General features: G+C 39.1%; 1 protein-coding gene across 2 annotated transcripts in view; it reads left to right on the forward strand.

Moving 5' to 3' along the window:
* The window catches only part of LOC129744739 (protein king tubby 1), a 165,222-nt gene that overhangs the window by 104,035 nt on the left and 42,664 nt on the right, over positions 1-18,523 (forward strand). For both annotated transcript variants that reach the window (XM_055737425.1, XM_055737426.1), the window contains exon 2: positions 15,408-15,711. In XM_055737425.1, the coding sequence (XP_055593400.1) occupies positions 15,408-15,711 (304 nt within the window). The remainder of the gene's footprint in view (positions 1-15,407; positions 15,712-18,523) is intronic.

Below are 18,523 nucleotides of genomic sequence, written 5' to 3' on the forward strand. Positions count from 1 at the left end.
GCTACTCGCACGCGAAGCTGGCAAAATCGGTAAAAGTGGCCAAATAACCGTTACAAATGTAATTGAAGTGTTTGAGGAACGTTTGTCGACAGCCAGGAAGTCTGGATCGGGGGGAAATTGAAAACCGGAAGCCGCTGAGACGACAAAGAGAGTTGCCGATGATTTCAAGCGAAACCCTAACCTCTCTCTCCGAGATGCCGCAAATAAGCTGGGTGTATCGTCTACAACCGTGCATCGAGCCAAAAAACGAGCCGGACTATCGACTTACAAGAAGGTAGTGACTCCAAATCGCGATAATAAACAAATTACGACGGCCAAAGCGTGATCCCGGAAGCTGAACACGACGACGCTGACGAAGTTTGACTGCGTGGTAATGGACGACGAAACCTACGTCAAAGCCGACTTCAAGCAGCTTCCGGGACAGGAGTTTTATACGGCAAAAGGAAGGGGAAAGGTAGCAGATATTTTCAAGCACATGAAACTGTCAAAGTTTGCGAAGAAATATCTGGTTTCAAGCCTTCTGTACCTGTGGCTTGAAAAGCAGCATTTTCATAGCTTCCGGGACTGTCAACCAAGAAATTTACGTGAAAGAGTGTTTGAATAAACGTCTGCAGCCTTTTAGCTTAGCTTGATTGACTACTCACATCCACCTTGAATCATTGAACCCGAAATGCTTTATCATAAATTTTACAAAATTTTATTCTCTATAACAGTATAAGTTACTTTTTGTTTCAAATAGACTGTGGTATGAATTAATTACTAAAATCTCATTCTAATTATCATTGCATTTAGAATTCCATGATCGCTGGTGTGGCTCAGTAGAACGAAATCCACATCGCCAATGGTTGCTACTCCATGATTGACAGAGACTATCAATTTTGCTCAGAGGTCAAAAGAATGGTACTTGGGGTTAGAAGCTCATTCTCACTAAACAAAACTGATGTTCTCTCTTCGAACCGTCAATAACGGCGCCGGCCACGTCCTAGTAGTCAATTGATAGAGTGAAATTAGAGAAAAGGATGAAAGAAAAGCATATTATGCTTTAGGACCGAGGTCACCTCTGCATCCTAGCAAATCAATTTTGGTTTGGAGATGTGGGTAGTAGGATACGATAAGAGGACACTTTTGACTAGTGTGAACTAATATTTAAATTATATTCTTCTATGGTTGTAATATTTTTCAGTGATTATTCCTTGTATGAGACGCTATTAAATTATTACTCTATGAAAAAATAAAAATTCTAGCTTACTCACTTTAGTTGATTGTCACTGACAGGCAAATTAAAAATTACGAATTAACTTTTTTTTCCATCCTATATCCTTTTCTCTTTGCTTGAGAGGTTTTAAATTAGTCCTTAAAATGCATGTTCATGAGAAAAAAAAGAGAAAAAATCTATTTGGGATCTTATTTTGTGAACCTAAGTTGTCTTATACTGTTAGTTATTAAAAAAAATCAGGTTAATTGGAAACTTTTTTCTACCGTGTAATTTTCGACTTCTAATATATTTTTGTTTAAATAAATGCAATCGTAGAGCTTATATATAATTTAAACTTGATGTTATAGACTGATTTTTGGGAACAGGTAAACGCCTAAATATATGCAAGATAGATTTCCGTTCAGTGCACTTATTTGGAAGGAAGGCAGCAAAAGCTTTTACTTTAAACTCGACTTGCATAAAAGTTTGAATGAATTTGAAATATTTCGCGTCTGGCTATTGTAATTTTCAACCATAGATGAAACCGTACATAAATGCAATACATATTTGTTCAAATATCAATAGGAATATTTAAGAAAAATACTTAGCTGAGTGGAAAGGATGTATGTGGTTGGCCCCCATTTGTATAGCCCGGTCCATAAATCCATCAATGTCATCAATTCGACCATATGACATTTTATCACTGACATTTCAAATATTGCAGCATCGTTGTTACGACGTTGTTACCGTCGACCGTCACCAATCCCAAAAGCTTTTATGTTTGAAGCTTTTCACTTCGCTTGAACAGCTTTTCTAACCATCATCGTTCTTACATCAGATCAACTTAAAAATGCATCAAAAAATCACTCTATGCATGGAAATAAACTGGAAACTTCAATGGCCACGTAATTAACAACCCACGGCGCGATGAATTCACTTCACATAATAGATGGACGGTTCATATTTCGCTAAAAAAAAGCAATTTTTTTAAGACGATAGAAGCTAAACAAACAGCACTTGGCATTGTTGCCAGAACCTCTGAATAAACGTCTGCAGCCTATTCTAAAGAAACACGGTTGTTCCGTACTGTTTTGGCCGGATTTGGCATCTTGCCATTACGGTAAAAAGGCCATGGAGTGGTACGCCGCCAACAACGTGCAGGTGGTTCCCAAGGACAAGAACCCTCCCAACACGCCAGAGCTCCGCCCAATTGAGAAATGCTGGGCTATTGTCAAGCGGAACCTAAAGAAGACCAAAAAACTGCTAAGGACGAGCAGCAGTTCAAGGCTAACTGGCTTTCTGCGGCGAAGAAGATGGACAAGGTGGCTGTACAAAACCTGATGGCAGGGGTTCAAATCCACTGGCAACCCTGCTCTTGTGAATACTGCTTGATTAACCGCTCCGATTTTTGGCTAATTTTAATCCTGAAAAACTGCCCCAGCTGCACCGCCTCACCCAGAACCAAATAAATTGACACCAGCGTCACCGACTACGCACATCGAGATATCTTCGTTGGCTTGGAATGGTACGTAAAAAGTGACTTTACTTTTACTTTGGCTAGAGAACGGTCGATAGAGCGCGCCTGCTACCCCGCCCACTGCCCACAGCTCTCCCACCTCGCCAAAAGCCACCAACCTCCGTTTGATACTCGATCGAAATTAATCCACTCACCTGCTGCTGCTGTTGTTGCTTGCTCCATTTATAAAACCCTGCTGTTGCTGCTGTTGCAATCGACACGCCAAAACCTGAAAATTACATCCATAAAAAGCCTGTTGACTTTGTAACTCCCGATTCGCTGCCAAATAAAAACCGCCATCGCTCGTTTGTTTTTATTTGATCCGTCCGTTTTCACACCCTGCTTCTGCCGTTGCACCGAATGCTCACGTTGAATGACCGTAGCCCGATGCGGTTGGGATAGCTCGACATCTGGCCGACATATAGTAAAAAGAGGTCCCCACGATCCCAAAACCTAGACGAATTATCAGCTGGCTGCGAGCCATCAGGTGAGAACAAGTCCTATTGCCTATAAGCCAATCGCAACATCAAATAGTCCCTGTCAGACGCCGTTCGAATTTTTGACGATCACAGCGCCATCTGCATCTGAGTTTGGAATTTTTTTTTTTTTAAATTCCGTGCTGCCAATATGACGACGGAAAAATCAAACCAAAATTTTATATCGAAAATGAGTAATAAGTTCGATGAAATTACTGACCAATTTATTCGTAGTCAGGACTCCATGTCAGCTATGGTAGACAAAACGTTAACTAAGCTGCAGCTTTTGGGTGATGAAATACGCGATCTCGAAAAAGAAAATACTCACTTGAAAAAAGCTCTCAATGATTCAGTCGGCTTAACTAAATCGCTGGAAGGACGTCTTCAAACGCTAGAATTTTTGATTAACAACCATGAAAAAGCTACCGTCGCTAACAACGTAATTATAACTGGTGTGCCATTGATGCGCGATGAAATATTACCGAAAGTTGTGGAAAAGACCCTATCCTCGTTCAGATGCAATATCCCTGCAAATTCCATTGCAGCATGCGAAAGGTTCAAATCGAATGTATCGAAAAATAACCCACCTATTCGTGTTGTTTTTAAAAACCCCGCTGCTAAATTGAAAGTTCTTGAGGAAAAACGTAGGTTTGGTCGCCTTCATATCAGAGAACTCAAGATAGATGCTCCTGAAGTTCAAGTTGGTCAATCTAATGTCTCAGTTCGTAGTGAAATGACTCCTTTCAGCTATGGACTTCTACAAGATCTACGATCCAAACAGAAACTACTGAATGTTGCATACATCTGGCCTGGTGTCGATGGGAATGTACTCTTAAAAAGAACCGCAAACTCGAAACCAGTAGTTGTTCGGTCACATTCTGATATAATGAAAATCATGCCACAATAATACTACTGTTTTAGTATTGAGTCCTGGACTTAAGTTTTTATGACCGATGAACGACTTACGCACAACTGTAAAAATACCTTCTGCGTTGCTACCGATTTTATTTCTCAAAGTCAACCCAACAGGGAAATGCGGTTGCTGCAGGTTAACATTCGTGGGATGAACAACCTGGAGAAATTTGACTCATTAAAAGTCTTTCTCGAAAGTTTAAAGACAAACATCGATCTCATTGTAATTAGCGAAACCTGGATCAAGGAAAAAAATGTTGCATTCTACAATTTGCCTGTATATCAGGCTATCTTCTCATCCAGACGTACCCAAGGTGGTGGACTAGCGATATACTTTAGAGATGGAGTAAAGTACTTCTTCTTCTTCCTTCTACTTGAACTGCTTGCAGCATCGATGATCGCCGCGGCAGTTCTGGATTAAGGGCCAGTAACTTAGACTATATGCCCTGGAGTAAAGTACAATACGAAACGAAACATCCTAGATGAAGGCTATCACTCGATAGGAGTTGAGATAATTTTGAACGGAGAACCGATTACAGTTTATGGTATCTATCGGCCACCAGACTACAACTTTTCTAATTTTCTTGACCAATTAGAACGACTCCTTTCAGAAGCGGACCCCAGAAAACCAATCTGTATCTTGGGTGACTTAAATGTCCCAATCAATAGAACTAACGATGTCTCAGTTCTGCAGTATCAAAGTCTCCTGAATTGCTTTGGTCTGACTGTTTCAAACAACATAATCACTAGACCATCCAGCAATAACCTGTTGGATCACAGCGTTGTGCGTCTAAGTGACCTTAATGCAATCAATAACTACACTTTTGAGTGGGACATTAGTGATCACAGGCCAGTTCTCACAACATATTCCTCTATAAAATCTGGGTCAAAAACTAAACGTTTATCACGGCGGCATACGAATTGGACGGATCTGAATCGAGACTTCATTGAATTTCTTAGATATTTCGATTCACGAAATCTAGATCCCAATGCTAAACTACGAACGATATCTGAACGTTATCAGCAACTTGTTGAAAAACACACCAAAGTTTCCACAGCTACGGTTAAAATGAAAAAACTTTGCCCCTGGATGACGTTAGAAGTATGGCAACTGTCAAAATCCAGAGACAAGATCCTGAGTAAATGTAAAAGAAACCCCAGCGATCACAATATGTCCGAGCAACTTAAGCATGTTAATAAAAAACTGCAGAGCTTAAAACGGAAGACGAAAATAGAATACTACGAACAACTGATGAGTACCTCCAACGCGAAATTACTTTGGAAACAAATAAATGAATTAATTGGAAAGAACTTAAAACATGATGACCTAGTACTGAATATAAACGGTGATTCTGTGGATGATCCATTAGTCGTGGCTAATGCTTTCAACGATTTCTTCACCTCAATTGGAAAACATCTTGCAAACCAACACCAATCGACTGGGAATATCAACGAGAACGGCACTATAAAGCGAATTAGAAATTCTATGTATCTTCAGCCAACCACAGTCCAGGAAGTCACGACGATTATATCCAAACTGGATCCTGGAAAAGCTCCTGGTGTGGATTCCTTCCCGATTTCAGCACTGCAAACTTACCATAAGGAACTAGCCCCTTTTCTTACCTCGTCCTTCAACGAAAGCGTGTCGATGGGCAACTATCCCGAATGTCTGAAGCTTGCTGTCGTTCGCCCGGTATTCAAGTCTGGAGATCCCAAATCCCTTAATAGCTATCGACCGATTTCTGTGCTTTCCGCCTTTAGTAAAGTTTTCGAGAAACTGATTGCATCAAGGTTGATGGAATTTCTTGAGGGTGAAAGACTTCTCTACGAACAGCAACATGGATTTCGTAAAGGTGGCTCTACAGAGATTGCTGTTCTGGAACTAGTGAACATTGTTTCACACAACTTAGACAGGAAGAAGGAGATACCGGCTGCCTTGTTTCTAGATCTTTCGAAGGCCTTCGACACAATCGATCATGATCTGTTACTGAAAAAATTAGAAGCGTATGGCATACGAGGCGTAGTCAACGATTTCATGCGAAGCTATCTCCAAAATCGACAACAAGTTGTCCGCATTAAGAACACCTTAAGCTCTCAACTACCTTTAACTGTTGGTGTGCCCCAAGGTAGCAATCTAGGGCCATTACTCTTTCTCATTTATGTGAATGACTTGGCAAAGCTTTCTCTGTGTGGTATCCCGAAACTCTTCGCTGATGACACGGTTCTAGAGTACTCCAATAAGGATGTTGAAACAACAATCAATCAAATGAAGAACGATCTCGATATTGTAGATAGCTATCTCCAAAATAACTTATTAACATTGAACACCGCTAAAACAAAATTCATAATTTTCCGAGGAATCAAAACTAAAATACCACCGCATTCCCCCCTGATCCATAAGCAAAACGAAGTAGAAGAAGTTTCTAGCTTTAAATATTTGGGTGTACATTTAGACAATCGATTATCTTGGAAGCCACATATATCGAACGTTATTAAAAATTGTGCTCCTATTTGTGGAATAATCCGCAGGTTTTCATATTTCATGCCAAGGCATGTTCTACAGAAGCTTTATCACAGTTTTGTACACAGTAGATACACATATGCAATAAGTGCCTGGGGTCACACAAACGTATCAAATTTAACTACATTGAAGGTCCAGCAGAATAGATGTATAAAATCAATATTTAAACTTCCCTACCTTTATCCCACCTTAGAATTGTATAAAATGCCACTACATAATATTTTGCCAATAAGTTGCATGCGAGACTTACAAACTTTATTAATTATGCACCGGATAGTTAAGATCAAGAATATCCACCATAACTTCGATGTACAGCACGTTTCGCATAATTATAACACCCGGTTTGTCGATAGGCTCTTTGTTGAAAATGCATCAACTAGAATTGGAGAAAGGAGACTCCTCACAACAGGTCCAAATATGTACAACCGTCTTAGTACAGATATCAGAAATAGCAATAATGTGCCTTTATTTAAGTCTCGTGTTAAACATTTTTTCAAAACTTATTTAGAGCGGTTAATTTAATGTAATTTAATTTAAGCATGATAACACTTAAGTCTTATCTTTGTTCACTAATACTTAAACCTTTTAGAGGAACGTAAGTTAATTAAGGTTTTTACTGAATATTTGTCGTAAAATAAATATCATCTGTGAATTAAAAAAAAAAAAAAAAGCGTAAGGCCCGGCAATTCGGATTTGAAAAAGCGAAAGGCTAACTGAATATTTTTCCTGAATTTTATACTAATCAAACTTGGTAGGTAGAGGCCTTGGCCAATACTCCCAGCTAGCTCAGACGATACTTACAGGGTCTCTCAGGGTCGCTACGCCGTCCTAGGGAGAAAGGTGACAACCAATCGACATTTAACAAGGTGGACAAATCTCTGGCAGACAAGACAAATATTTATATGACTCGGTAAACTATGTGTAAAAATTAACAAATTAATTACGATTATGGAGTTTATTGAACTTGCCGTTTGCTGCCTGTATTTGGGGTTCCGGGAAGGTGATAATCATCTGCTACGGGGCGGTGGGTCCGGTAGATAGGTTCGTCGGGTCCCAGTTAGAGAGGATCGGTATTTTCCGGGTCGTCGAAATCGTGTTACGCCACCAACCGGTTCGCCAAAAGGGATCCCGATAGAGGGTTGGTGTTCACTGTACCCTTGGGGAAGGTTTCACCACGTGGGGCCTATGGGCCAGCGGTGTCGTTCAGTTCCACTTAATTGACGTTCAGCGGGTGCGACCGAGACTTTGATCCGACGAAGCGCTGGAACGGGCGGGAAGATATGGGGTTTCAACTGTCGAGCCAAATGTAGCGACGGCTACGACAGCACCTCACAAAACCTGGCTCTTAAATACTCGCCAAACAGGTGACCGGTATATCGGACCACTTAACCACCGTAGCTTCCTGATTTTGGCACTCGCACACTAAACCGAACTACTTGGGTAAAGGGTGAGGGTTTTCCGCACTGACAAGTGAACGCTTTCCGAGTCTCGAATTAAGTAAAGTCATCTCGGGCTTCTTCTGCTCCAAGACCCCATTCGCCATCCAATTCCTCTTCCTCTCTCATTTCCCCCGAATTCCTCTCCACCTAGGACTTAAATATCCGGTTATTACAGGCAGGCAATTGGTTCAACTGTCAGTTGACGGCAGGTCCCAAATAGGACAATAGCGGGCAAAAACATTTGAATTTAAATTTACATCTACAGAACGAGCCATAACAGATAAAGAAAAAAAAGGACTTGACGCGAACAAAATTAGAAATATATTTGTGTTACCCGTAGGATTTGTTGCCGACTTTGATAAACGGGATAAAAGCGGTAACAACTTGAAAAAGAAAATTAATTTGATTTTTTAAATAAACGATTTTACGTGTTTTCCTTTGACCAAATTTTGACCGTATCACCCTTAAGTCAAGCATAATTTTGCACGGGAGCTCGAGTCTTTATGCCAGTAGTGCTTTTCCAATCATCTTTGGTACAATGCATGTTTTAGCGTATTTTTGGCATAGAGTTAGCGCCGAGCGGCATTGAATTTTTTCAACCTCTTCTGTGGGTGTACGAAGCGATAGTTTGGATACAAAGTGATGGGGCTTACTTGGTTTTGAGCAAAAAAAAAAAATCCCAATTATAAAACTGTTTTATGTTTCAATCCTTTTTAACAAAGTTATCAAGTGATGGTTCCAAGATTCGAATCGAATTACGAGCTCTGTTTTTTCCAGTGCTCTCCCAATTCAATAGAATTCATTTGGGTAATCCTTTTTTTCGGTTCGAAAATGACTTCAATTCATCAGCACTGCAGGGCACTTGTTTGTGAATGTGTACCAGGGAGGATCGTCCTTTTTTTTTCTTCTCGTGTATGGTTCCACCATTTCCCACCAGACAGACCGACTTGAAAAACAAACCAAAAAGCACCAGGACGACGACACCATCATAACACCAAGTTTTATCCGATAAGGACGGATGTGGCTGTGCGAATGGGGGGAAGGCGTTAATTCGGTTTCATTTCGGATGTCAGTTTTTTTCTTTCTTTACCCAGCAGCCTTTTTGCCATTCGAGGTATGACTTCTGTGTGGTGGGTTTTTTTCTATCTCAATTTTTCACCACCAAAGTTTTTTTTCTCCTGTCTTTACATTCAATTCAGAGGCATTCGGGGAGAAAGTGCTAGGCTTAAGTGAAATCTTTTGATTTATTATTTAAGATTCTGTTTCGCTTCCTTCCAGCCGCGTGACGTTCGTTGCTACTGTTACTGTGTTATGTGTCCTTTTGAGTTGTTCTTTTATCAATCGTCTGAGGGCTTTTGGGGGGAAAGGCATCTAAGGCGTACATTTTTTTCTTGATTGATTCTTTCCGTAGGAAGTTAGAAAATCATAATCATTTTTCAAAGGAAATGTGGTTTGAAGAATATCAAATTAATCGTGACATTGGAGGTTCTACACTGTGATATGATTGAGTGTCGTATATCCATTTTGGCCTTGAAATTGTTCTGATATAAGAAATATTTCTTAAGTAAATAATGAATTTCAAGCAGTTTTGTGATAGTTTAATGATCTTAAAATTTGTTTAATAATGTTTCAGATTGTGTGATACTTCCTGTTGTTATGTCCATTGAATTAAAATTAATATCGTGACGGAGACTTACATCTCTGAGTGTGAAACCAGACGTATGGATTTATAATAAATAGCTGACGAATGAGAAGAGCAGGTCTCTTATCATTCGTACAGCCTCACTACCACAACCCTGAGTATTATCATTCTACCTCGAAATATATAAACTATCCATTTGACAGCTGAGTATTTCAGTTGATTTCCTTTCGTGAGGCAGACACATCACCTGTCAATTCAGATCATTATACATTCAATTTTAAATATTCCCGAAACCTGCTTTCAGCAGTATTTTTTGAATTTATAAACCCAACGAGCTATGAAAAAGTTGACGTTGTATTTTACACAATTCGAAATTAAATACAGTACTCGCTCGTTAATCAGCAGCTGCTTGAAACTTAAGCCATTCGATTTTAGACTTCTGCTTTTAAGTTTTTTCTTCTTTATAGGAATTTAACCCATTATGGCAATTCTTCCTCGGTTCTAGTTTTAAGACTTTTAAAGCGTATTTAAGTTTCGCTAGTTGTGAAAAAAAACAAGGTGTATTGAGACTGCTGCTGATTGGAAAAAATAATTCAAATTTTCAATAAATTGACACAAATTGAACAAAAGCTTGCACGAAACTAACTTGCATACAATCTACTTTTCACAAAATCAAAAAATCAAGTTATTTTAGATTGAAAAGTTTTAAAATTTGGTATACATTTTATACAGTTTTATGTTCTAATCTGTTTGAATTCTCGAAGAATTTATCATTTCTCAATTAAAATACCTTAAACTTTATTAACTTCATGAGAGCTTTTCATCAACGTGCCTTCTAGCCTAAATTTCAACACCTATCAAGTTTTCTCCTATTGGCGCACTAATGCCTGTCTATCCACCTTTCTTTCATCCATACACATAAAAATGAATTTCTGTTTGTCTGTCGTGATACTTGGCAGGTTAGGGTATTGGAGGCCGGAGAAGGTTCCTATTATGATTTGAGACCCCTTCCTCTAGCAGGAAGCGGGAGGAGGTGGTCTCTCAAGCAATAGATTAATTTTTTGCATAACTCGAGAAGCGATCAAGCAAATACCCAACTTGAAATGGGAAGGTATTTGGATACGAAAAATATTTCTGTGATTATTCGAGACCCCTCTCTCTTTCCAGTAGGGTAAAGGGGGGAGAAGGAATCTTTCATAATTTTTTACATAACTCAAAAACTAATTAAGCGAATGGAACCAAATTTTGAATAGAAGGGTATTTAGGAACGAGAAATGATGTAATGATTATTTGAGAACCCTTCCTTCTTTCAGCGAGGAGAAAAGAAAGGAGAAGGGAATTTCATACAATTTTTGCTGCATAACTCGATAACTACAACAGCAAATGGAATCAAATTTGGCATGGAAGGGTATTTGTGTCCGAGAAATTCATCTATATATATTTGGTATCCCTCAACTCCTTCAAAGAGATGGATGAAAAGGGGGAGGAGGGGGGCCCCCCTTACAATTTTCAGTATAAATGGAGTGCTGATCGAGCAAATGGAACCGTATTGGACATGTGAGGGTATTTGAATTCAAGAAATGTTTCTATGATAAATTGAAGCCCCACGTTTCTTTCAGCGGAAAGATATAAGGAGGAAAATACAATTTTTGTGCATAACTCGAAAATTAATCCAGTAAATGAAACTGAATTTGGCATCAAAAGGGTATTTGAGTACTAAACATATTTCTATGAATATTAAGTTCTCACCCCTTTATTCAATGGGGTGATAGAAAGGGGGGATGAACTTCCTATTAAGTTTATGCATAACACATGAATTTACTACACAAATAAAACCAAATTTGGCGATTTTATAGTATGTTTCGATGTATTGTTAATATATTTCTATATAAATTATACTTTTTTTTTTAGAACTCTATAGAAATTCTAGAAAATTTATATTGGCTGAAAAGTACTACATCATAGTTTCAAGATCAATTTAACCGGTCTTTTTTTGCAAAATTGTTGAAATTGTGGAGCAAACCAAGGAATATATGCCCAGTTCCTTAGATTTGATTTTAAAAAAATCATGAAAGCCTATAAATTTGAAACGAAAAGACTACGTGTTACAAGACGCCGAAGTGTTTGATCTCTAATCGTTTAACAAGTTTTGGGATACAATTATTAGAAATTTGAAACCTTTTATATTAATTTTTTTATTTGCCATGATTTGAAATAAACAACGAGTATAAAAAATATCGGAAAAATCATGATTTATTACCGGGAAAAATCCTGGAAAAACCGGGAAAAACTTTGGAATTCCAAAACGAAAAATCGCTAGCAACTCTGCTGTTAGGAAACAGCAGTCTTCAAAAAAATGAGCTGCTGACCAAGTTCAAGATACCGTAGAGAAATTTCGCCAAAAACCGGAGAATTACCGAAGACGGTGGACTTAAATTCGTTTTTCATGATACAAAAGGAATAAATTTGTAATCCAATGGACATTTATCACTTGGCAGATCAAAAATCATCTTTAGTAAATCTGATAACTACAGAATAATCTTTGGCTGACTATTTTAATTGCTTCAAAATCTACATATTTGGTCACATTATGCTTCAAAGTTATTTTTTTCGTTCTACAAAGTCACAATTTGGTAACTTTTTTCGGTCCTCAAAGTCACTATTTGGTCACTTTTTTTTTCAAATTTTGGTCACTAAAGTCACTACTATTTCATTGTCAAACCGCTACCAGCCTTGGATTCACCTTACTACTGAAATTTGGTCCACCCTATCCCAAGATGATCGGCTTTGAATATTGAGTGCGATTTTTTGAAAATGTTCTAACTTTAGGTTAAGTTTAAGTTACAAAACTAAAAGATTATTTCTGGGAAAAATACCTCCGAAATAGCTATTGCTCATTATCTTTCAAATGAGATCAGAAGATTTGCAATATGTCCTAAGACAGCTGAGATATGAAAGATCAAAATTTGCATGTTTTTTAGCGGGTGATCCCAAACTTTTGGCCGGCAGTGTATCTATGATTATTTATTGATTCAAGAGGATCTTATCTAATCTTATCGACGTCATATGTATCTCCAAAACTAGAGGCGCAAGACAGATTCTTCTATCATTAGCTTTAAAAAAATTATTAGTATTCCATTGGATAAGATTTCTGTTTCGAAAACAAGTAACTATTAGCAGATTGAGATTCTAGCAGAAAAACACCTGTTAAAAAAGCGTAAAAAATGGTAGAAGCTGTTTTTTTTTATTTAATGGGATAGATGGGAAATTTGGTTGAGGGAAGACGACACCTTTTTTTTTGATACTGATTTGTGTTAGAGTAGATTGAGATTTTTTATTTAAAATGAGTTAAGCCAGTTTCATAATTCAAATAGGTACAGCTAGTTCATCGCTAACTGTAAAAAAAACCAAAGAAGAAAGATCAAAACTCGCTGACTGTGGAAAAAGTCTAAATTGAGAAATTTTTTTTCGAGAAATAGTACAGTAGATTGGAATATATGCTATATGGAAATGTAAAAGTGGATTGAGAATTTGAACAAAAATATTCAAAGAAAAAATTGAAGAAAGTGAAATTTCTTCTATTAGAATGTTTTAAAAGTAAACAAACGCTTTGATGTCTTAAATTTGAGTAGAGATACGTTGTATTTTTTGGGACTTTTTTTTCCTACAGGTTTAAGACATGTGGTGAGGCTCTTCTTGTTAGTTCTTGTTCTTGTTAACGGATTTAAAAATACAACACTGAGTGTTGTGTCAATTTCAATTCCTTCATGTCACGCTGTATTGAGCGTATGGCCAGAGTTCTAGCTAAACGATACAAAACCTTTTCAAATTCCATAATTTTTTTTCTGTTATCTTTCTAAGTTGATATTTTTCGGTGATTGTCGAGTCAAATAATGACAATTTTTTAACGTTTCGGCCTACTGGAAATTTTAACCATCTTCAGAAAAACTGTATTGAGATAAAAAAATATTTAAAAAAAAATAAATTAACACACTTTATTTACACAATATGTCTTAAAATCACTTAACTTTTCTGCACTTACAAATTGTTTCGCTGCGTGCTTCCGTTACGGCTGTCTTATTTAATTTGGATTCAAAATTTTAACAGCTTCTAACAGCTGATGTCCAGCATTCTCGGCGTCGGTGTAAACATATTTTTTTTCCTTTACAGCTGCACTTTTCAAAGTACAAAAAACTTTAATGTATATGTAAAATACTTTCTTTACTTAACCCAAAGTTGTCACTCTGTCTACAATTTAAACGAATAAAAAGAGCCTTTATAATTGTGCTTTTGTAAATTTGCTACAGTGTTGTCAGTATCTTTGAAAGTTATTTCTAGATAATATTTATAGTTCATTTTTTAATATTCGTTCCAAATATAAATTTTTGTTGATTTTCAATATTTTAAGCTTGAAAGTGAATTGAAAAAAAAATTAAGTTTTAAGAAATAATTATCAGTGAAAATTCGAAAAATAGAACCATTCGCAATTCTAACACGCGTACTGTCACTTCGATTATGAACTTTCTACTCTGATGATATTTTTTACTTAAATTTCTGCGTAAGTTTATGTTTTCTGAATTATGTGTTGCCTGAGATACAGTATTTTTTCCGTAAGTTGGACTTTGGACACCATTCAAACTGCAATATCTCAGAAACGTAATAGGCGTTTATTATTGAAATTTCGCAGACTGATTAAATAAGTATAAAGCAAAAGTTGAGGTACAATATTTCAGGAATGAACGCGATTTCTCTAGAATTTTGGAATGTCTCATATGAAAATTCTAAACCACCAGTGAATCTATTTCAACCAAAAACTTGAAAATTTATCGTAAGATTCTGATTTCAAAACACAAATGAATCGTTCATTCCATTTTTCCTTTTCGTTATTGCTTTTTTTCAGACGTTAATTGACTGATTTGTGACTGATTGACAACACCAGTGAACTCGCTCTTATATAATAGAACTAAGGTTTGAACTCAAAAGGTTTTTTTTTGCTTTTTTTCTCAATCACGATGGCAGCTTAAAATTAGCAAATATCCTTTTGGTATTGATTAGATGAGGATTGAGGCTCTTTTTCAAACTTATCATTTCTTTCTTGTTTTAAATAAATTATTCAATGTTATAAGACACGAATGCCATACAGATGGTAAAGTGTCTCAAATAAAATTATAATAATAATTCAATGTTATAGCAGAAATATAGCACTTCCTAAGAAAAGCTATTCAATCCGCTTGTCCTAAGATGTCAGAAAATTCACCAACAGAACTCTCTTCATCATTATCATGCTCCAGTGACTAGAACGATAAAATGTCCAATAGACTAGTACCTAAACCAACAATTCCAATCAATGTTCTGCTCTATTTCGTTTGGCCAGTTTGTTGTATGATTGAATTTTCAAAAGTCATCCTCAGATGGGTGAGGGATAATATTGACACAATCATCTCTCCCGGAGCTTTTTGTATGTACAAAGGTATGAAGGTGGAGGTGCTGGGTTGGGGTTCAACTAATGATGGATGATGTGGTTTACTCAAAGTCCCACAAACTCTCACTCCCCCACACAACTGTGCCTTCTATCGGGCAAGATGGTGCAAAACTCATCCAACCCTTCAAGTGTTAATTGTGGTTTGCGTCAATATTGACTCGACAGTTTCAATTATCACATTGACTGAATTTGTGTTTTCCATCTTCTTTTTTCTCTCTATAAAGCGTCAACTGATGGAAGCTTACATAAGACAGAAGCGGGCCACCCCAGGGATGGTGCAGGCCAGTGATCTACAGCTGGTTCGGCCGATGTCCGCCGTCAATCGGAACGGCCGGGAGGTGCACGCGTATGATGGGCCGATGCAGTTCATGATGTCCCCCAGCAATCCGGACCAGATCATCAGCTCGACGACGCCGGTCTCGCCGGTTCCGGTCCTGGTGGGGAGCAATGCAACGACAACGACAACGACGGCGACTCATCACGGGAACATGTCGATAACGACGACGCCCACCTCGCCGTACAGTGATGGTGAGTATTGGAGCAAGGGTTGGTTCAAAGTCGGAAAATTTGCTAGGGATTTGTAGAAAATGATTTTTTTGTAGATATGTATGTTTTTTTTTAAATTTTCGATTAACTCGAAATCGATGATAAAGGATAGATTAATCAATCCCATTGATAAACTAAATAGTTTCTCGTGAGTTTCGACAAGGCCTAACAGTAGAGATGCGGGAACATGCAAAATGATTAGTAACTCTCTGATTCTCGGTGTGTCAATTAGCAATTTTTTTTACATAAATGCTAATCTTCAATATCTATGTTCATAACTCCCCGAAGCGCATTGGTCCTCTACGTGCATAGTCATTGTTTCGTAATAAGCGCATCCTCTGTAATCTCAAGCACGATTTTATGTCTAAAAACTCGATCGGATCATTCTACTGATTTCGTTGTCGACGATTCTACATGTACTTTTCTAAGACGTAGTTATAACAAAATTGATCTATAGCGATCGTGCTGAAGGAGCTCCATTTGGTCTAACCACCTCGCTCGTTGCGATTCGAGTGAGCTCGTGGTTTATCCTTTATCTCCATACTCCGTTCTCCTGCACGCTGCCAAAGATTGTTCTTAACACTCGTCACTCGAATACTCCGAGTGTGCGCAGGTACTCCTCGAGCAATATCCATGTCTCGTGCCCGTAGAGAACAACCGGTCTAATGAGCGTCATATACAGGTTACACTTCGTGCGAGGGCTAAGTCTTCTCGACCGTAGTTGCTTGTGGAGTCCATAGTAGGCACGACTTCCGCTGATAATTCGCCTCCGGATCTCACGGCTGGTGTCATTGTCTGCGGTCACCAGTGAGCCGAGATAGACAAAGTCTTCGACTATTTCCAGCTCGTCGCCATCGATCGTGACCTTGTTATTACTGGACAAGCGGGTTCGGTCGGTCTCGGATCCGCAGGCCAGCATGTACTTCGTCTTGGACGTATTAATCATCAACCCAATCCTTCCTGCTTCGCGTTTCAGTTTGCGGTAGATGTCTTCCACCGCCGCAGATGATCTGCCGACTATATCAATGTCATCGGCAAAGCAGATAAGTTGACTGGATCTGCTGAAAATCGTGCCCCGCATTTCGCCCACCGCTCGTCGAATAACACCTTCTAGCGCCACGTTGGACATCATGCAGGATAGACCATCACCTTGTCGAAGCCCCCTGCGCGATTCGAATGAATTCGACAATGCACCCGAAATCCGCACACAGCACTGCGTTCCATCCATCGTCGCCTTGATCAGTCTGATCAGCTTCCCGGAAAAGCCGTTCTCGTCCATGATTTTTTATAGCTCGTTACGGTCGATCGTGTCGTGTGCGCTCGGTTTCGCATGTTAGTCACTACGAAGAGTTTTGAGTGCATGTTCACCATCACCAGTGGTCTGAATCGATGTTGACGCCTCGACAGGTTCTGACGTCGATGATGTCCGAGAAGGGCCGGCTGTCTATCAAAAAAATGTCGATCTAAACTTGCGTTTGGTATGGTGATCTCCAGGTGTACTTGTGTGGAAGGCAGTGCAGGAAAAAGGTACTTTGTACAGCCATTCGTTTGGAGGCGGCGAAATCTATTACTTTTAGGCCGTTTTCGTTGGTCAGCTGGTGCGCGCTGAACCTTCAACTGTCGATCTAAATTCCTTCTCCTGGCCGACCCGAGCATTAAAATTCCTGATGACGATCATAATATCATGTTTTGGGCAGCGGTCTTATTCACACTCCAGCTGTGGGTAGAATACGTCTTTGTAGTCACCGGTAATTCCGAGGTGAGGGCTCTGCACGTTGATGATGCTGATGTTGAAGAAGCGGCCCTTGATTCTCAACCGGCACATTTGTGAGTCGATCGGCATCCACCCGATTACGTGTTTTTGCATCTTCCCCATCACTATAAAAGCTGTTCCAAGCTCGGAACGTTCGTATCATGGAGCCCTTCCACCATACCTTTGGCAGGATTACGATGTCAAATTTGCGGCTCTTCAATTCGTTGGAGAGCACGTGGGTACTGCCCATGAAATTTAGAGATCGACAGTTCCATGTTCCTAGTTTACAGTCCCTTTTCGTTTCGCTATTTGTTTCATCTTCTGAGTGAAAAAGATTTTGAGCTTTTAAGTGTTAAGAACCAGCGAAGTGTTATACACTTTGTTTCCTTTTAATTTCAATTTATCTTTTAGACTATAAAGAACCATTGAAACGTCAAAATGATTTCTTGGTGAATTAGATGAACTTACTTACTTACTTAATGATCCCGCGCCCATCCTCCGGTGCATAGGGCCGTGGTAAAAGACCTCCACTGTTGACGATCCGGAGCCAGCGTCTTCACTTGGTCCCAGTCAAGATTCTCGTCGACAGTTCGGATTTCAGCGGCTAGGCTTCGTCGCCACGAGTTTCTGGGTCTGCCTCTTCTTCGATGACCTTCTGGATTCCAATCTAGCGCCTCTCTGCAAATCTCGTTTTCATCTCTTCGCAGCGTGTGCCCAATCCATCTCCACTTACGTTCCCGAATCTCGATTTCTAGCGCCCTTTGATGACACCGGCGATGCAGTTCCTCATTCGAGATCCAGTTGCCAGGCCACCAAGCGCGGATGATATTCCGCAGGCAGCGATTTACAAATACTTGCAGTTTTCGCGTCGTTACCGCATATGTGCATCAAGTTTCGCACCCGTACAGCAATACGGATTTGACGTTTGAGTTGAAGATTCGGATTTTCGTTCGTAGAGAGATCTGGCGTGATCGCCAGATGTTTCGGAGACTCGCAAACGCAAATCGGGCCTTTCTGATCCGGGTTTCGATGTCTTTTCTG

This window comes from Uranotaenia lowii, chromosome 2 (genome assembly GCF_029784155.1).
Source record: "Uranotaenia lowii strain MFRU-FL chromosome 2, ASM2978415v1, whole genome shotgun sequence".
Classification (NCBI taxonomy): domain Eukaryota; kingdom Metazoa; phylum Arthropoda; class Insecta; order Diptera; family Culicidae; genus Uranotaenia; species Uranotaenia lowii.